We start from the raw sequence: 21345 nt of genomic DNA on the forward strand, positions 1-21345 counted from the left end.
AACCCAAGGTTAATTTTGCTCCACCGTTGTTGTTCTTTCACATCTCTAATCTGACGATGAAAGGACGAATCCTATTTTGGTATCTGCACTGCCCCTGACATTAATGGGAGATGTCTGTGCTTGGCAGGGATTTACTAGTTCTCGAGACTGGGGCCAAGGGCTGCTTCTCCGCAGCTCGGTGGCCGATGGAGATGCTGACTGGCAGAACTGCAGAGAATATGTACATTCCAAATGCGGTGAAGGCTGAATCAGAAGTGTAAAATGTCTCAGCAAGACAGCTGTTAGTAAACCAAGCTGGTAACTTCTCCCAGCTGTGCTACAAGGCACTAGTTTACAAATAATAGCTGTGATTCCAAGTCTCTCTTTTTTTTTTTTTTTTGAAAACAAATGGTAGTATTGGGGATCTGGGGAAAAAAGGCTCCTGCTTGATTCACAGCAGCAATTACAGACTGCATCATACTAGTGGCATTTTAAAGAGAATCTGAGGAAGAGCCAGGTACACATTTTTCCTCATTTTAGTTGCACCTCATTCCACTCTGCCCTATGCCAACAGCAGGTCTGCACCTCCCACGGCACGCGAGATCAGTTCATTTCCCCTGCAATGGCATCTTGTCTTCTGCCATAGCTTTGTAATATATATCCTTAGAATGCTCTAGAGGAAATTTGCTTAAAGGTTTGTACTAGTCATAGATAAACTTGTCCAAAACTCCATCTGCTACATGTATTTTTTTTCCTTTTCAATAGGAGTCTCTTCTTCTGACTCTGACGGTGAAATCATCAAAGACGAAATGGATCAGTAAGTTTGAAATCAATTACATCTTCTGTATTTCTTACAGTTAAAAAAAAACCGCAAGTGCAGACATTTTCATTTCCATTAATATTTTGCCACTTCCAACACATTAGGCTTTTGGTTGGGATTTGTTTGGACTGGTTGGGTTGGGGTTTGTTTGTTTGTTTGCTTAACAAATAGTATGGAGCAAAACCACATTGGCTTATATGCTTTCAAATTTAGCTTAAGAATTGAAACTTTAACATTAAATATAAACATAAGAAGAAATGTGTTATCTTAAAGATTAAACCATTAAAATTAATTTACTAAAACATGCCGTTTGACTGGACCCAACTTAAATGCTGATTTAAGCATCTGACTTGGAAAAACGGTGTAGTAACATTTCTCGCATGAAAATATGGTATGTGATGAAGGTTTTGGCAGGAGACAGCATGGATTATTTAGATTTAAGATAAGGAAATGAATACATATTAATACGGGTATAAAAAACTACTTAATTATAAAAAGGAAGAAAATGTGTCAGATAACAATCGAAAACCTGGGAAATAGTTTTTTTCCTACCTGAAATCCATTCACTGTGCGTTTAGAACATGATCCAGTGCTTTTAAAATCTGTCTTTCATAATCAAAGTCTTTATATTGCTGGAAAGGAGACTGGTTGAAAACTAAAATAATGAGTCTTTTATTTTGAACTCTGTTGTATGCGTTAATTCAACCCCAAAAGCAACTAGTGCTTTATAAAGAGGAAATTTTCATCAGATAGACTTATGCACCTTGGGTTGGGGTTTTTTTCCATTATTTATCGAGGAGGCTTATACTTATTACAAATGTCATTTGCTTTTAAAATGCAAATACAAAACACCACGCTGTGTTTGTCTGAAGACCTCAGGCTGACAGCAAATCCTGTATTAGGTGATTTTCACTTCAAAATCATAAAATACTCCAGACTGGATTGGTTTATGGACTTTTATAAATGTAAGGGCTTAATATAAAACTTAAGATCAAGAAGATCTCAAAGGTTCTGGGACAAAGTGCTGTTTTTCACAGTTCTAGCTCAGACTTTTCCAAATGTCTCAGGCATAGAGTTTTCTTTATTCATCTCGTTATGTGTTAATACAGTGTTGACCATGATCCTGATGATGGCATCTCTAAATTGCTTACCTCATTAAATTGTCAAGTGATGCATTATTTTCTTTATTTCTTAGAAAAAAAAAATTACTGCTCTGACATTGTAGCAGGATGTCCTTAAAATGACAGAATTATGAAAAATCAGGTTTGGGTACAATGAGAGTATCTTTATTTTTGCGTAGCTTCTAGCTGTCATCACATGAATCTGAACACCTGTAATGAAAGGGAATTAATATGAGAACAGGTGGGGAAAAAAGTTCAAAATTTCAAAAGGGAAATCAGTGATCACAACAACCATGTGTTCACCCTGAGTAGGGCTTCCTCTGGTTTGAAGTCTGGCTTTCCTTGAGGCACCTCTGGTACATTCGAGAGCAGGCATTGCATACCTCAAATTGAATAAAAAGACCTTCTTTTCATTGTCTGCGTTATTTTAATTAGCAATAAAAATAAATGGGATCAACTCTTTCACTTCCATATAGAAACAAGCTAGAAGAAGTGAAGAGGTGCCAACCTGTGTGCTACCAAAACTGCACGACATGTTGGTCAGAGAGCATACCTCTCTTTTTGTTGTTGTTCAGCAGTAAATTATTGAACCTGTATCCAAGCAGACTACGGTATTTTCATTACCTATAGGCCCAAATCTTCATATAAACTCAGGGGCCATTGCAAGAGAAACTAGCATTGTCCTCCAAGAAAGCAGCGCTGCTTTCTCATGCTATTCAGAGCTGGCAAGAGCAGCTTTCAAGCCACAGCTGGGTTAATCAAAGCCATTTATTACATTTGGTGTAACTGAATTAAGTATAAGAGATTAAAGGGGCAGGACATACGGTCTGGTTCTTACCGAATGCAGTTTACCTGGGAGTGTGTATCAGTTTCGATCAACTGGAATTCAATCCCACAAATGAGGCTGGGGTTGAGGTATAACTGGGACAGACTTAACTAAGGGACAAACAGAGCTTCCAATTAGAGAACATGGTTTTGGTTAACGTTTCACAGCAAACCGAAGCCAGCTGACAGCTCCTCGACCACAGCATCTCCTGCTGTCAGAACTGCAGCCAAGCATCAAGAAACCTCCAAGGCGCCACCTGCAATGGTTCAGCCTGTGTCCGTACCTGTCCAGCCTGTGTCAACACCAGTTCACAAGGTAGGGGAGACAATACAGTGAATTTCAAGGACCTAAAGCAAGCCCTTAAGAAGATGTTTCTTCTATGGTTTGTGACTCAGAACCTCCAAACTTTCTAGTTTGGGCTTTTGCTGTTGAGCTTGTGCTTTGAACCTTACAGCTATACAGTAGTTGCATGAGCAGAAGAGAGATCCTGCCTCCTAGCTAACCTTTAAGCACCTGGCAAAGGGAAGGGGAGCTTTCACCCCCAGGTTGGAGGCATCTCCGCGGCACTGAGCAGAAGGAGCAGCTGCCACTAGCTCAGCCAGCGGCAGGAATCTGTGTGCACTCCAGCAGGTCAGAGACTGCGTGCCATGAAGGGCACTTGGATGCAAAAGTCAATTCACTGGCCTCTTCGCATTGCAGACTGACTTGTTCACTCTCAATAGTGGCAGCCCATGACTTCTTCCTCTCCCTCTCTGCAGAACTCACTTGAAATCATTTTCTTTCAATGAAACTTATTTTAAGCTGAATCGTTTCACTACTGTGTTTGCTTTATATGTAGATATGCTTATTTACCACATCACATTTTGATACCCATATCAAAAAGGTTTTAATTAATGTAGCCATGCATTTCAAGTCCTTTTAGTTGCAAACTATCAGAATATTCATAACTGTGAATTCTTTCCTAGTAGGAAAGAAGAGACACATTTACTTAAAAATAAAATTGGAATGTCAATGGGAAGCTCTCTTCACGCTGCCTTGTCAATGTTTACAGCCTAGAACTAGGTGATAACCAATAAACAGATACTGAATAGGTGAAGTAATGTAGGTTTACTTTTGACTTCAAAGTGAATAGAATTAAGCCTTTGTGACATTTTGCCATTTAGGCAGAGGTTGCCTAAATCAAGAGAAATAGTTATCTCAAAAATTACCACTTTTAATCTTATTGGTTTATAAGGCACCATATAAAAAATTTGACTCTGTTTCTTGAGATACCAAATCACTAATTCCACTGTTCCATTTCACTAAAATGAAAAACTTGATTAATCAAGTTATATATGAAAATTTTCCCGGAGGAGAATAATTTCATTCTGATTTCACTGAGTAGGATCAGTAGGGTGTTATTCCACCTCTGTCAATTTTTTTGGTTTTGGCAAAGGAGAGGAATTACAGTAGCAGTCACATACTTGACTTGACTTGACTTGACTTGACTTAACAATAAGGCAAGAACAGCATTTTCATTACTCAAGCAAGGTGATCACTAGCAGTTGTCTACAACAGAGCAACTTTTATTCATTGCATTAAATATTTTTGTTTAGACTTCATTCACCTAAATTTCTCTTGTGTCACTCCAAAAAAAAATTTTCTCCTGTGTATGGAAAACATCCTCTGCACACCTAGACAAAGAATCATAGAATCATAGAACCATAGAATCATAGAACGGTTTGGGTTGGAAGGGATCTCAAAGACTATCCAGTGATCAATTCATCATGTGATGTTTTGCAATCTACAGGCTCAAAGCCCCACTAACTATTTGCAAGGGCTGGATGGAAGACCTATAATTGCTGCTCCTGTGTTTACAAAGGTAATTACCTTTGATCTATGACACACTTGAAAACTAAAGAGGTCAATTAATTGTATGGAGATTTAGTTAACATTTTCTAGCTATCAAGATTAAAAAAAAATTATGCATTTCTTAAGCCATTCAAGAATTTAAATGGCTTTATGAAATCTTACTTAAATCAGTATTTCTTCCAGACCAATAAGACATTTACTGACTGTCTATTCGTTTTCTCCATTAGATGTTACAGGATATTTCAGCTTCTGAGGGGCAGCTTGTTGTCTTTGAATGTCGGGTGAAAGGAGCTCCTTCCCCAAAGGTTGAATGGTATAGAGAAGGAACACTGATAGAAGACTCTCCAGATTTTAGGATATTACAGAAAAGTATGTTTCTTGTGTGGAAATATTGTGTCTCATAAAATATAGGCAAGCAACCAAATTGCTAACATAGCAATGCTCTGAATTTCTTCTTACAATGGTAAGAACTATATAAGCCATATTTCTGGCAATAAATCTGTGTTCCAGGAGCCAAAAATGTGGATGAGTTGCAAATGGACAGGTAGTATTTATCTGAGATTCCCCAAAGTATTGAACTGTTTTGTCTTTTATTTTGACCTCTTGGCCACTTCAATGTCCTTTCCTAATTCAGCCTTACTTCTGCTGTTTGTTTTTGGGTTTGCACCATTTATGTGGAGTTCCATTGCCTATAAATCCCTCATCTTTCAGTTAAGAGCTATTTTAATAGATCTTCTGGGCAGTGGATTGCTCATTTATCCCCAAAAATAATATGATGTACACATCATCATGCTTACACATACACATGTGCACATATGACACATGGTAGGTTGTAAAAATATACTTTAATTTTCAAATGCAGTTCAAACATCTGCAGTTTCCTTGTAAGTCACTGTAATGCTGAAATTGCTAAAACTCAATAGAAATTCCTTAAAGACCTCACTAAATCAAACCTACATGAAATAATGTTCTTTCATGTGTGCAATAGTTTCAGAAACTGTCTTCAAGGCACAATAAAGTAGCACTAAGATTGCAGAAAAGTACTTCTTGCAGAATTTATTTCCTATTCATAAGTTCTCAAAAGTGTTCGTATTGTTCAGTGGATTTGAGATACCCTGGAGTGCAAGGCCTGGCTGTCTCCATCGCCCCTTAAACAGAAAATTGTATCGAAAGGAGTATCCATCGTATTGAGAAGAACAAGCTTCATATTTAGTGCTTTAAAAATAATGGCAAAAGTAAGTATATTCAGTTTACTAATTCTGGTCTTCTTCCCTTTAGAGCCACGATCTATGGCTGAACCAGGTAAGGATCATTAAAAGGCTCATTCTTTTTTAAATATACAAATGTGCTGATTTAACCTCACAAAATTTAATTAACATAATTTCTTCTTTTCCCTGTGTTCTAGAGCTATTAGCGAGATGCGTTTCACTGTAGGCTATTCTATAATCATGTAATTTGAATTAATTCTGTATGTTTCCATTCTGCTTTGACCCAACTCTGACTTAGGACCTAAATGTTACCACCTTATAAGCTAAAGATGAACAAAACTAATTCCTCAGGGTCCCCTGTATATCTGAGGTTCAGAAGCACACCAGATGATGTAGGACCGAACTATTTTTATCTAGCCTACCAGTTACGGAACATTGCATCAGATGTTTAACCATGTCAGCCATTCCCTTTGCTCCCTACCAGCGTAATATGAGAGTATCACATCAGGTGTTCCACCCCTGAGATCAGCAAATCCTATAGAAGTGGCTGGATTTGCTCTTTTCAAGGGTCAAAGTAGAATGTAGGCCACTCTGCATGATTTAAGCAAAGGGGCCTTAGGGATTTTGATCACTTCTCCATGAGACAATTCCTCTCGCCATCATGCTTTTCACTACTGAAAAATATAAAGCTGCCCCTCTTAAGACAGAGAATTACCACAGGACCATTAATTCTTACGTAGTACAAACTTCCATAACTCTTCTCTTTGCCCTATTAGAAGATTCTTACCCCAAAACGTGTCTTGAAAGAAACTCTCTCTTTCTGCAATATCTCTCACTGAGACTTAGGAATGAAATGAATAAATGGAGCTTCAGCCAGAACCCACTGATGCTGTTCCTTTACTGTCCAGTGGCATCACTGCTGAGTAATGTGAAGCAGTTTTGAGAGGGTCATCAGTTGGGTGCAGTTGTCACTGCCCCATCACCTGCTGCTCATTCAGAAGGAATCTGGATTTCCATGCATGCAGTGGTTGGCAAATCCAAGTACTATAAACTAGATACTATAATGCCTTAAACTAGTTCTGTAATCCTAGTACTAGAATAAACTATTATTCTCCTGTGGTTGTTAGCAAATAATCTTTCTGTTGCTACTTGATTTTCTTCAGCGATGACATGGAACAATCACGTTTAACTGTGGTACAGTGTTCTATGGAAATACTCATAAAATACTCATCCTGCAGGGGTTTAGGAAAGCTTCTTGCAAAATGCTAGCACAATAGTCCCTGACTGGTTGAAGAAATGACACCAGCCCCTGTCTCAGCACACTTCAGGTGTTGGTCTCCCTCCCCATCCCAGCTACCCGGCCAAATGAAAGATTTAAATCCCATTGCCATAGGTATTTATTAGCTGGTCCTGCTGCCAAGACATGCCAGATACTGGTCAGGCAGGAACGTCATAAGGCCAGACTGATTTTTCAAGACGAGACTTAAATTTTGCTAGTACAATTTTGGTAGCGCAAGTTTGGTGGCCGTTAGTCTTCACCTAGAAGTGAAAAAGTAGCACAATCAGCACAATCCCCCCCTACCTGTGGCTCTGCACTGGCACTTCTGGAAACTGCCAGCCTCTATGCATGTGTTTTGTATTTCTTCACCTTACAGAGTGACTCCACTTGCATTGTTCCCAGTTAATTATAACTTGTATTTCAAACAAGAGATAAAAGTACTAGTATTTTAGTGAGTTGTGAGTATAGAGTACACTATATTTCTCCAAATTAAATTCTAAGCTCTTCAGAGAGAAAGGCTGTGCTTCACATGATCAGGAAAATGTTTTCTAATGCTTCCCAAGCCCTGCTGACACCTGTTCTTCCCTTCCATTGGGCATGTTGGAGCACAGAGGGTACCAGTTGCTGCAAACAATGCTGATAGCAGCTGCTGCACACAAAGGCTGCCAAAATTGATAACACTGAAATGAAATTAAAATCAAACTCAGCAAGGTGGAAAATCTTAAGGAAATGTCCCTGAGGGCAGTCAAGGCTTTGTGGGTTTGTTCGACCCGCGTCCACTTGAAGTTGTAACACTGCTCTGATGCTTTTCAGAGGAAATTTGTACTCTCGTTATTGCTGAAGTGTTTTCAGAAGATTCTGGCAGTTTTACCTGCACTGCAAGCAATAAATACGGCACGGTTTCTAGTACAGCTCGTCTGGCTGTCAAAGGTAAGAGTCTGGGTCAGTCCTTTTCTTGCCAGTAAGGAGAGCGGAGGAGGCTGTTGTACTGTGCAGTCCAAGCTGCTTATTGGACACACAGGTTGCTGTCTTTCCAAAGTGTCCTTCCCCTGGTAGAAATGTGAAGGAAGCAGAAACATTAGGGAAGGAATCCCATGCAGGCTTTCCAAAAATACAGCTCTTGCTGACCTCAAGATCTGGGCAGCAGCCATTTCTGGAGTCAGTATGGACTGTCTGGCTTGCTGTTTCAATAACTCTGGGGTGCAGAGCCTAGAGGAGGAAACCTCAAAACAGACTCTTCCATACCGCCTACACAATTTACGCTGCCAAGGCACTAGACAGTTCGACGAGCAAAGTACAGTCAAGCAGAGCGCACCGTCAACTCCAATTCAGCTCTAGTGCTGGCAGCGTTCTTCAGAACTAAAATGTTAGAGAAGTCTCTGAAAAGAAATTTGTATTTCAAAGATGCTGGTGGGATTCCCGGGGGATGTGGCTGAAGACCACTACTGCTGGATCTTCCAAGCTACAACTGTGGTTCTTTTTCCCCTACCTTTAAAATATTCCTTTCTTAAATATGATAAACTAATGAGGTCAAACAACTTGTCCTTCCAAAGCTGGAAGGATGTCAGTGTGAGCTTCTGCAACTGTAACATTTGTGATTTCATTTCACTATCATTTATGGTATTTTAGAACACCAAAAGTTTGATATTTGCTATTTCAGCATCTGAAGACAGTAGTAATGCTGCTACCCCTCACAACCCGAGCTCAGTCAACTTTACTGCTGCTGAACATCAGTCTCCCCCACATACTCCTTCCCATCGTGCAGTAAACCAAACTCCAAAACCTAAACTTGAAGGTGTTCTTGTGAACCACAATGAACCCCGATCGAGTTCCAAGATAGGTCTCCGTGTGCACTTCAAACTGCCTGAGGATGATAAAGGAAGCGAATCATCATCAGACGGTGGACCTGGTGCTACAAACCAAATCAGACCCAACTCTTTTCAAGAGAGGATAAATGGACAGCCCATGAAAGTACCAGAGCCAACATCACCATCCAAGGAGCCTCCGCCAGTACTGGCTAAACCAAAGCTGTAAGTAAAAGAGATTTTAAGTCTCAGGAGAACCACTAATATTATTCAGTATTCACAAACCAGGACACTATTGCATTAGAGCAAAAAACTCAAACACCAAACAAAGACATGGCCAGTATTCAAGGTGCTCGCCTAATTAACCAGACTCCTAGAAAACATCTCCTAAAGAGCTAGGGTTTTTTTTCTGTATATCCCTCTTGGGAAAAGCATTGTCCAGATTTGAGAGGAAAATGTTTTCCCTTTGAAATTTTATTTAATTACATAATGTTCTCTGCTGCAAACAAAAGGTGAACAATGCCACTTTTATGCAGCCAGAATAAAAGCAGGTTCTCCAGATATATCTCACTCAATGCAATTTTGCCCAAGCCAGATATATTTAGTCTTACGCATGTCATGGGCTAGCAACGAGCTAGCAACTATTGTCCCAAAGGCCAGGCCTCATGACTTCTATGTCTCAAAAACATAATCTCCTCCTAAAATAGATATAATACTTGCAAATGTGAAACGACTTAACTGAAAAGCACCTGCACAATTAATGCACTGGGAGCTCAAGGGGAAATTCAAAGAAGTAGTGTAGCTTTCTTAGGGGATGATTTATGGAATTAACACTGCAGTTACTAGTAAATATCTTTTCAGCATTTTTGAAACCTCCTGTATCTAGTTTAACCAAAAGCATGCTGAGTCCTTCGTTTCATTTCTTAAATAGGCAGAAGATTTAACTAAAGGCTCAGGGAAGACTTTATAGAGTAATTCATTGGTACTCTTCAGCAGGACTGTATTTCATAGCATAAACATTACAAGTGAGCAGAGAACTTACACACCATGTAGCAGAGATAGAACTTGAGGCAGTAGTCTTCCTAATTTATGAAGCCCCTATTTCCTTTCAGAGCCATAGTGTGTTTAAGTGGGGAGCAGATAAGATCTGTATTTATGTTTTGTGTGTAAGAATCATCTTCAGTCAAATAATTTTCAGATGAAAAGCATTTGTGCCACTGGCAAATACGAGGAGAAGAAGATAAGTTTATTTTAGTAGCAAACTAATAGTACGCGCTTCTCATGACATAGAAAATATGTCCTGTAGTGGTTTCCCCTACCTCTTATTGTGTCACAGGACACATAATTTTTCTCTTGCAAGTCACATATGTAGTCAGCTGGCAAGTTCAGGACTCATGACCAATTCTGCTCATCTTTGTTTTATATACAGGGATCAGACCCAGTTAAAACAACTCCACAACCAGGTCTTGCTTGAACAACAGCAGGTGCAGACATCTGCAAGAGAGCTGTCATTCAACACAGCTTTGTTGAATTCTGCTACTTCGCTCTATCAACAGTCCACCTCGACTATGTACAAGCAAAGCCAAGCCTCTGCTTCCCAAGCCTTCAGCTATTCCCGATCTAAGCAGTACCTGCCATCGCAAACCACGCTGTCAAACAGCTACTCTTCTAGCTCCTCAGTTGCGACATACAGCAACATCCCTCAAGGAACTCAAAGAACAAATAACAAGGAAAATTTCACAGGAAATCCTCCACCTGCCCAGTCAAGGTCTTCAGGAGGATTTACAAGCAAAAATGAGCAGTCTCTACCAAGCCCTAAGGAGTCCATGTTGCCTCCGTTAACACTTTATACATCCAGCGTAAAACAGTTTCAGCCGCAGAACGTGACTCTTGCTCCTATGTCCCCAACTGGCCGGATTCAGAATCCAGTAGCTTTCCTTAGTGCTGTTCTTCCTTCACTTCCTACTGCACCATCGACCAATGCTATGGGACTGCCCAAAAGTACACCAGCCACGTAAGTAGCAAAATACTCATCAAACAAATTAGGATACGTTTCTGTTCGAGGGTTCAGTTGGGAGTTTACTGAAGTTTAGGTCATTCATAAAATACAAAAGCCAGTTATTCATATATTCCGGTCCTTTCATCCAAGCTTTTCAGTCAGTTAAGAAAGAAGGAGACACTAAATTCTATAATAGAATAACCAATGTATAAGATAAATTCGAGACAGAGAAATGGGAGTTTATAAACAAATACATACACGAATTTGGGGGCTCAGAGATTCATAAGACTGTACTAATAGGAGCAAAGAAATTTCATGAGCTTGCAGGATAAGTCACCCTAAGACCATTTGCCCATATGGGCTATAAAACATTCTACATACTGTAAGCAACAAGTAAAATTTTAAAAGGTACTTCATAAAGTAAGTTATTTCTTAGTCCAGGTAAATCTAAGAAATCACTTATACAGAGATCTTTTTCTGACTGCAATACCTTCTGTATTTTAAGTCCCCCCAGAAAATCTCAGGAGAGTTAACAGTTTGCACATAATTTTTTAAATGAGCAGGATTCCTGTGACGAAGTGGCCTACTGAAAAAGTTGTGGCTTTAAGAGTTCCATCTTTACTAGTAGAGTTGAAATAAGCATTCTGTTCGTGGGCTACACAAACCCTGCAGTAGCACGGCTAGCACCAGTAGATTGATACAACTTGTTATCTATAGAAATCCAAATTCTGCACAAAGTAAGGAAGATTCCCCCTTTTATTGATGGTAGACGTCAAGGTAGTGGTAGCCAACAGTAAGCCACGATCTCCTAACCATCTTGCTGGTACCACATCAGCCAATCTCTACTTCTAACAGGGAAAAGTGTCCCTGCACACATAGCAGAGGGACACCCCGAGGAGTGCCAAGAAACCGCACTCCTCCTCCCACACTTCCTAACTGCCCAGCACAGCCGCATAATCCCAGTCACCCTGTGGCACATGCCTAGAGGTCTTCACAGCCCTGGCACACATCATAAAGTTATAAGGCTCACAGCAAGGATTTTAACTCTGCCCAACTGAAGCCTTTACTCTGCTTTCACAACGTTGCAACAGGAAGAAAAATCAACTGCAACTGCCCATGTTCTCCCCACCGAGATGGTGCTCAAGCACCGTTCTCTTTGCATCAACAACACTTAACCCTTGCCAAGTGCTTTATTTTTAATAACTGTTGTACAGGCTTTACCAAATAAATCTTTAGATTTATAGAGTAGTTAAATATTGTATTCTGCATCTCACCTTTCCTGGGTCCCAGCCCAGAGCTGAGTTCCTGTAACTCAAGCTCATCATGCTGATTTTCACACCTAGATCTTTACATGGGAGAGAATCAAAGTGAGGGCACAAAAGGGCAGGAAGGAACCTGAAGAATATCTGTGACTGTCTGTGAATATCTGTGGAAGTTTCAGCTTCCTTTTTTGGCATTACCAATTATAATAATCCTGGTTACAAAAGCAGTGAGAGATGACCGTGCCTGCAGAACAGCAAAAGGAAGACACGTCACACAGCTGGGGAGGGATTTTTCATCTGGGGGTGCAGGGGTAGGACAAGGGCTAATGTTTTTCAGCTGAAAGACAGGAGATTTAAATTAAGTATTAGGAAGAAATATTTTACTGTGAGGGTGGGGAGGCCCTGGCCCAGGTTGCCCAGAGAGGCTGTGGCTGCCCTGTCCCTAGAGGTGTCCAAGACCAAGTTGGTTGGGGCTTGGAGCAGCCTGATCCAGTGGGAGGTGTCCCTGTCTCACAGATGACAAAAAATACATACTGGTTGCTGCATGTTAGTATCAGAATTTTCATTTAACAGCCCAACCCAGGGACTAACAAAGAAAAACCTGAAGCCTCTGTCGTTAGCAACAGATGATTCTATTCAGGAAAATAAAGCTGCGCTTGTAAAGGACCTGGAAAGAAAGCTGCATTTCAGAGACGATACTTATCAACAAAATGGCCAGCAGGTAAGAAAATAGTGGTATTAAAATAAATTTTGCTCCTGAACAAGAAACGTACTATTTGTGAAACAGATGGTGTTTGTGTGGCTGAGGCTTTGCAGAGTAAAGGTTTGTGGTAAGTACTGGCTTGGAACAGCAAACTGGAGCTTTAAGTAGGAGGTCAGAGGGGCTGCAGTTGTACAGTGTTTACTTTGTGACTGAGGAGCATTTTTTAATGCTGATTATCTCTGTTAGAGAAGGGTAGGAGTGTCAAACTTCTTTTCTTTTTGTGGAAGCTTCTGTATATTGAATTTCATTTTTTCACTTTACAAGTTGCTCAGCTCATTGCACACACACACACATTCATACAGTGTATATTTTTAACACTAATTAAGAAGTAAAGTAATCAAACCATTTAAGAAATTATTTTGGGGTTTACTTGGGCTGAACTAAAACGCAGTATTCCATTTTTATCATTAAACCTATTTTTCCAAATCTCGTGACTTCCGTGAATTGACAGGGACTTATTAGGAATTTAAGAAAGTTTTTGGTAGCGGTTACTGGTTACACTGAACATTAGTCCTAGCATTATTAGAGTTAAACAAAATAAAAAGCCATTTACACAGTTCAAGGAACTAAATATCAGTTCATTCTTAACTGCAATTTACCAGTTCACCACATCTGGGCAATGTCCTAGAAATTAAAGAGGAAATAAAAATCGAGATAATATTTTGAGGTCGAAACCCTTGTAAATCAGGTCCAACTCCCTTCAAATAACGTAGGACACAGTGAGGACTGCTAGACAGCTTTCTGTCTGTAGGCGATCATGCTCCTCTCACCTTGGCCGTGGTGCCCTCCATAGCCGTCCCGCCAGCTCAGCCTTAGTGCAGCAAATAACGGTTTAGCCTGATCTGTCGTCAACAAGGGAACTTTTCACAAGGTCTGTTAGCCCTTCTGACAGAGAACATGCAAAGATAAGCAAAAAGCCATGGACTCCCTGGAGTAAATTACCCTCCGTAGACAACTGCAGTGTAATCCCTGTTTTTTTAATATTGCCGGTGACCTTTCTTTCTGGCAGATGACGCTGCCAAAGCACTTTGAGTAAAACAACTGGCAAGCAGGACACTTTGCAGATGAACCGCAAGTGTTACAATTTGTACTTGCTATGGTAGTAAGACAAATTATTTAGAGAGCTACTGTGAAATACTAATCAGTCTTTTGAATTAACTGCATGACAACCCCTTCAGATACAATGATCACTGCTAGTGTCAAAGTTATCTGCTGACAGCAAAAGTTATTTATACACTTATTTGCTGCTTTGTATGACACCTAACCAAAATCTTGATTCCCAAATCCCCCAAACACTGAAAACCTCCAGAGCTGGCACTTCCCTAATTGCTATGGTAATTAGAATGCCAATGGTAATGAAGTAGAAAACCTTTGTAGGATTGCTCCATAAACGTTCCCTCAGTTCCCACATTTAATCACTTCTGATTTTATTCTTCTACATCCAGGTAAACCACTGCTCAGACTGACTAAATTTGAGTTTTCTCCTCAAGCAAAAGCAACGGTTATTTAAAGAGATGAGAGGATGCCTAGTATTTTCCAAAATTCCTGTTGCTTTGCAATTTACAGAACAATCAACATCACGAGAATAATATGTTGGAGTGTTGGATTCTCACCCATAGGTTTTGTCCTGTTTTTTCCTCTTCTAGTTTACACAATTAAAAAGCAGACCTTTTCATCCTATACGAAGCACATCTGCATTAAATTGATTCTTATAATGGTAGGGAATGGCCTTCTTATTCACTTTCATATAAATACAAATGCAAGTCTACTCTGTGTGAGAGATCGCTGCATAATGAGTGGAGTATAGCAGCCAAAAAGGCTCTCAGAGCATTGGCTTCCTTGTATTTTCTACATGCTACTTTAAAAAAATCCTTATCATAAAATTTGTCCCGTACTGTATTTTTATATAGAAAATTGAATTGTAACTCCGTATTTCAGTAGTAGTAACTCCATATTTCAGCAGGAGCATTTGGTCTCAATTACAGTATCTGCAGAGCACATAGGGATCATCCAGAACACAAGCTGCAGATGATAACCCTGTGCCTTAAAGCACTAGTATTGTCTTATATTACTGTATAAAGTGCAGTAATGAACATGAGTGATTTAGATCTTAGTGCTCCATTTACTTCCCAGCACTGACTTCCACATGAGAAGTGTTCAGCTTACAAGTCAAGATTTTCCTGAGTGTCAGCATTATGCACTCAGCGCGATATCTAATAATCCAGATGCACTCCTGCTGTTTCATCTAGTGATCATTCATCATTAACAACAGAGAAATCCAGAATCAGAACACAGTTGCTAGTTTTGCTGATGTTGCAGGAGACAGAAGAGATCAGTCTCTGGTCTTTTGCAGCTGTGATAGCCACGCAGAGCTGACAGAAATACAAATATGGTTGTGCTAAGATTCTAGCTGCAACTTTGATCAAGAACATGCACTTACCAGCTGTCATTTTTTCCAGAAAAAAGCACCACAGCTGTCATTTCTGCAGATGGCAGTGTGCTAGATCACTAGATGGGGAAACTGCATCACAAATATGATTGCAGAAAAAAAAGAGGTTCAGTTCCACCACATCTTCAGTTAAACTTACTCAGTTCTTTCAAAGAGAAGATACAGTAAATGAGGATTAGTTTTAGGCAGTTGCAGGAAGTTTTGGACAAATCCCAGGATATGGGAGACTTAACTCAAGCGTCTTCCTTGGCCAGCTGAATTCCTAATTCCTTGCTCCTTGCTACTGTGTATTGTTGGTGCTGTCCAAGACTGCACAAATAATTAAGCATTCTTTACCAGCAGGATAAAAATCTGGGAATTCCACCTTTCAGCTTCCTTAACAGCAGTCCTGAGCCTTTCTCTCACCTTCTCCAGCTCCATGAGGTCTTAAGACTTTCAGACAGCGTGGAACAGGCCCTCCTTTAGCAGGACGTTTCAGAGACCATTTCAGCTTAATGATTAGGGTTGTTTCAGGAAGCTGTTATAACCCTTTTCTCCAACGCTGGAAAGAAACTCCAACTGGAGTTATGATCATATAAAATTATGATATATAGTCTAATTTGTACAGAACATTTACACCTCTAGATAGGAGCTTGAATTTTACCACTTTCTAGCTAGGAGACAGCACAGTTTTAAACATCTGGCTACTGTATTAAACAAGCGTGTTCTTTCTTGGCTGCAAAAATTCCAGAAAAGTTGCCAGAAAGCAGATGGAACTCTAAATTTTTGACCCAAAACCAGAGCCTGCACCTTTGTACTCTTTCCCTCAGTCTTCTCTGTGCTGAACTGCAGCCTAGTTTTAACATCATATCCAGTGATGACATCCCTTCATTTATGGGAGACTTTACAACCAAAATATGATTGTGGTTCATTTTGGTGACTTGGATGCTGCTTAAAAAGCAGTACTCCCTCCCTGATTTTTACTTGATTCTTCATTCCTAAAAACACGGAGGTTTTTTTTGTCAGTATCAAGGGTGAAAGACCAGCTCCTTAACTTCCCCTTAGAACACTGTAATCAACTCCTGCCATCTAAAGGGAAAACCGATAGCTTTGGTTGGTGCAGAAATGAGACTCTCTGGTTTTACACTGGCTTAGCTGAGATTAGAATTTGATCTAGTAAAGTGATTTGTTGAGACATGCTGTGTGAAAGAAGAAATGCTCAACAAGATGAAACTCTATAAGGCTGTTTGTCGATCACCAGCTGTTGGCTGGACCACAGAGCAGACAAAGCCAACACAGAGAGCGGCTGATTCCATCTACTGGCTGGCTCCTGCCCTTTGCTGTACATCTTGTGCTCTTCTGCAGACCTGCTAGCTCAAAAACTCCTGCTTGGCAAAGCTGTCCTCTCCATTTATGTATACACTTGTTCTTGCATCATCTGTTTCATCTTCTAAATGAATGGTTGAATGGTTGAATGGTTGGACTCGATGATCCGGTGGGTCTCTTCCAACCTGGTTATTCTATGATTCTATGATTCTAAAGATTTAAATGCGATATGATTGCCTTTCTCAGTTACACTAACTAGAAAGCTGGTCAAGTCTTAGCCGGAAGGTAAAGTACTCTGCAAATATTTCACTTTCTTCCTAGTTTTCTCTTTTAGTAGCTACAGTTTTCCTTATTTCAATCTGAATTGAAATATGTAGTGGTATTCATTTCTGTAATTAGCAGGTCACTAGTATTTGAACACAAAATCCTCAAAAATTTGGTACGTTTTAATGACTGGCAGTGTGCAAAACTACCGTTTTTCCATAGGGACTTAGAGGAATTACATGTTTGATTTTTAACCTGCCTTTGAAAAAACTCAGTTTCATGAGTTACATCCTGCAAACCTAAGATGCAGTGAGAATCTGTGTCTGCAGACCAAATCCAGACTGTTTCAACAGGCCGTAATTTATGTAGACTTCTAAATTTTCACTCCTTTTGAGAGTGGTCTAAAAGCACAAATAACTGCAAACACCACAGAACACAACTCCTCCTGTTCAGAATTGTCTCTCTCTCGCTCTGCAGGAATACAGGATTTCAAGCTTCGAGCAGAGGCTGATGAACGAAATAGAATTTCGCCTTGAACGTACCCCAGTGGATGAATCAGACGATGAAGTCCAACATGAGGAAATCCCTACAGGCAAATACATAGCACCAATCTTTGATAAGAGACTCAAGCATTTTCGGGTAATGGAAGGATCTCCTACTACATTCACATGCAAAATAGTTGGGATACCCGTTCCCAAGGTAGGTCATTCTCACTGTTAGCAGTAAAGGAATGAAGACCAACTACCTGTTATTTTCTATACATCCCTCTGGAAAGTCTCACTCCTAAGAACACAGCTCTGTGGAGAGAGTTCTAAAACAAATTATGTCCCCGTTCTGCTTTCCAATAACAATATCTGCTCCTGCACCTCTTGGACATGGTGCACTGTATGGACTGCCTCAAAGCCACCTAAATCCAAGGGAAACAGACCTTCAGAAACCCCCAGAAAATTAACTTCTCAGAAAGATGAGAACTGATTTAATACCACTAATGTTTCTCTAGCCAAGAAAAGAGAACCTGGAATCATTCCATTTCACATTGCACCTGATCTACAAATTTTATAAGACTCTAAAATTCTACTAGCAGTTGGCCAACTTATGTTGTGTTCTTATCTACATTTTTTCTAGTCACTATTCCACCACAGAGTAAGTGTTAAGTCACTGGGGGGGGTCTGATCACTACAGGTTTACTGGTTCAAGGATGGCAAGCAGATTTCAAAGAAAAACACGCATTTCAAAATGAGCAGAGAAGAAGATGGAACGTGTTCTTTACATATTGAAGCTACTACTAGTGATGACGATGGCAACTACACAATCATGGCTGCAAACCCACAGGTAACGTCTTTTATTTTCCTCTATAAAAAATGCTTTTTCTAATATGCGTTAATAGAAACACAGACCTGGTCTGACATGGAGCAGTGACTGTAGCAAAAACCAGATGCTTCAGAGGGTAGGAACGGAAACCATGTAAAAGGAATGACAAAACTACTCACCTGCTCTTACATATCCCAGTCACAATCGCTAAGGCCATTTTTTCACATTAACATGTACTGGTAGCACCTGCGGGGATGCAGTGGCAGGAATGAGCTAGCACGGACAGACGCTGCTGGGACAGAAGCTGGGTTCCACTGCTAAATGCACAGCCTGGATGAGTCTGATAAACACATTGCTCTAGGCACTCAGAGAAACCCCTGCCCCAACCACGCTCCACTGCGTCCCGATAGCAATATCTTTGAAAAAGTAATGTTTACACTATTGCCCAGTTACTTTGTAAAAATAAATCCTATGCATCATAAATGTTAAATATTTATACTTTAAAATTAAATGAGCTACTAACCAACTATTAATTCTGTTTCAATTGTAATTTGCAGGGGAGAATCAGTTGTTCGGGCCACTTGATGGTTCAGAGTATCCCTGTTCGGGGCCGAATATCAACAATTCAGCCTCACAGGTAAAAGGAAAGACAAGTCCTTCAGGCTCTCTTTTAATCCTTACTAAAGGCTTTCAAAATAATTCACTACTGTACTTGAACACACTCTGCACTCCAGTTCTCACCCACAAAATGGAAATAACTGCAGCAGTTCCCTCCCAACAGGTCACTTCTAGAATGTAATATCTTTGAAGCTCATCTTCAAATACAATAAGTTTAAGTGTAAAGTATTATTTTGTTTACCTGTTGCAGAGGAGTTAAAGGCAAGTGATGGACTATCAAGATGAAATTCAGCCAAAAAAAAGCAAAAAGCAGCAAAGAACAGCTTGGGAACCCACCCATAATACATGATATAGTTAATCTGATAATCCTTCTAAATGGAAAGTATGCCAGTATTAATCAAGTCAGTCCATCTCTTTCTGCCCTTTTATTAATCTCAAGCTATCGGTTCACCCTTTTCCACAATTTCTTCTTCTTTTAAAGCATTAGTGAAAAAAGGTGTGGATTCCAAACACATGCAAACACTTTCTGTGTTGCAGAACACGACCCTGGGTGCCAGAAGGAGACAAAGAGGCAGTTCAAGAACGCTTTTTCAGGCCATACTTTCTACAGGCTCCAGGTGACATGGTAGCACATGAAGGGGGACTTTGCAGGTTGGATTGTAAGGTATTCACTGTTTCCGCTGTTCATTCTCACTTTTTCTACCTCTGCACATGTATTGCCAGGTGTTTTCATGTTCCTTTATTGCATGCATGAATACTTTCTGTTAAAGTTTTAATGCTTAATTTTTAAAACTATATTTCTCATTGCTATTGTCTCTGAGCTGGCTCAGGGGATTTATTTTTACCACATGCTATACAGACTCATAGAATAACCAGGTTGGAAGAGACCCACCAGATCATCGAGTCCAACCATTCCTATCAAACACTAAACCATGCCCCTCAGCACCTCGTCCACCCGTGCCTTAAACACCTCCAGGGAAGGTGACTCAACCACCTCCCTGGGCAGCCTGTTCCAGTGCCCAATGACCCTTTCTGTGAAAAATTTTTTCCTAATGTCCAGCCTAAATCTCCCCTGGTGGAGCTTGAGGCCATTCCCTCTTGTCCTGTCCCCTGTCACTTGGGAGAAGAGGCCGGCTCCCTCCTCTCCACAACCTCCTTTCAGGTAGTTGTAGAGAGCAATGAGGTCTCCCCTCAGCCTCCTCTTCTCCAGGCTAAACAACCCCAGCTCTCTCAGCTGTTCCTCATAAGGCCTGTTCTCCAGCCCCTTCACCAGCTTCGTTGCTCTTCTCTGGACTCGCTCCAGAGCCTCAACATCCTTCTTGTGGTGAGGGGCCCAGAACTGAACACAGGATTCGAGGAGCAGTCTCACCAGTGCCAAGTACAGAGGGAGAATAACCTCCCTGGACCTGCTGGTCACGCCGTTTCTGATCCAAGCCAAGATGCCATTGGCCTTCTTGGCCACCTAGGCCACTGCTGGCTCATGTTCAGTCGCTGTCAACCAACACCCCCAGGTCCCTCTCCTCCAGGCAGCTTTCTAGACACACTTCTCCTAGTCTGTAGCTGCTCAGGGTTGTTGTGCCCCAATTGCAGGACCCGGCACTTGGCCTTGTTAAACCTCATCCCATTGGACTCTGCCCAGCGGTCCAGCCTGTTCAGATCCCTTTGGAGTCTCCGTACCCTCCAGCAGATCAACACTTCCACCCAGCTTAGTGTCGTCTGCAAGCTTGCTAAGGGAATGAAGAACACAGAAAACACAACCCCAGAAATAGAAGGCTCACTTACAAGGTTGTTCAAATTACTAGATATGTTCACTGTGTCCTTTATCAGTCCTAACTCCAGAAGCTCATCTGAGAATGACAGGTCCTTCTGCTCCATTACCAGATTCTTGAACATAATCCAGAATAGCATAAAACCATAAGAAAGAGAGGATTCAGCATGTTCTCACTGTATTGGACTGAATCATTGAAGATTAATACTCTCTGAAAAGAGGGAACAGAGCCCAGTTAGTTTTATGCTTCCCCGGCATGCAGAGATGCAGAAAGATCCCCATTAACAGATCCAAATCGCCAGAGGAGAGAGCTGTCAGAGATTAGAGTACACACAGTGAACATCCTGTTATTGAACAGCTTTACGAAACTCATCTGCTCAACATATTTTGGTAGCCCCTCTGTGTCCCAGTAGCACAGCAAAGGCGGCAGTGCTGACACCGACTTCTTCCAAGCTCCAGAATGTCCCCTACCCTCAGGAGGGTAGAAGTGCTGAAGCAGAAGTTAATGCCCTGAAGATGAACAAGATTCATTACTACTTCATTTACAATGTCAAGTTTAGTAGGGAGCATGCCAAAGAATTTGGTTATTCTTAGCTCTGCCACCCTGGCAGAGCTTGTGAAGCCTTAGAGCATGTCTGGTATTGCACAAACCTGGAAGACAGCGGCCCTTGTTCAGGCAAGTTCCACTTCCCTCAGTCTCTATTTTGTAGAACGGTA

The 21345-nt window shown here is 40.7% G+C and overlaps 1 protein-coding gene across 3 annotated transcripts in view; it reads left to right on the plus strand.

Moving 5' to 3' along the window:
* Positions 1–21345, plus strand: part of MYPN (myopalladin) — a 64838-nt gene that overhangs the window by 33560 nt on the left and 9933 nt on the right. For all 3 annotated transcript variants that reach the window (XR_011338013.1, XM_069864384.1, XM_069864383.1), the window contains 13 exons: positions 745–796; positions 2914–3061; positions 4536–4607; positions 4825–4966; positions 5876–5899; positions 7898–8014; positions 8745–9114; positions 10319–10903; positions 12724–12871; positions 17409–17630; positions 18114–18263; positions 18800–18879; positions 19398–19524. Coding sequence is in view for 2 of the 3 variants with exons in the window: in XM_069864383.1 (XP_069720484.1) it covers positions 745–796; positions 2914–3061; positions 4536–4607; positions 4825–4966; positions 5876–5899; positions 7898–8014; positions 8745–9114; positions 10319–10903; positions 12724–12871; positions 17409–17630; positions 18114–18263; positions 18800–18879; positions 19398–19524 (2237 nt within the window). In the remaining variant the exon portion in view is untranslated. The remainder of the gene's footprint in view (positions 1–744; positions 797–2913; positions 3062–4535; positions 4608–4824; positions 4967–5875; positions 5900–7897; positions 8015–8744; positions 9115–10318; positions 10904–12723; positions 12872–17408; positions 17631–18113; positions 18264–18799; positions 18880–19397; positions 19525–21345) is intronic.

The sequence above is a fragment of the Phaenicophaeus curvirostris genome, chromosome 9, assembly GCF_032191515.1.
Source record: "Phaenicophaeus curvirostris isolate KB17595 chromosome 9, BPBGC_Pcur_1.0, whole genome shotgun sequence".
NCBI lineage: Eukaryota > Metazoa > Chordata > Aves > Cuculiformes > Cuculidae > Phaenicophaeus > Phaenicophaeus curvirostris.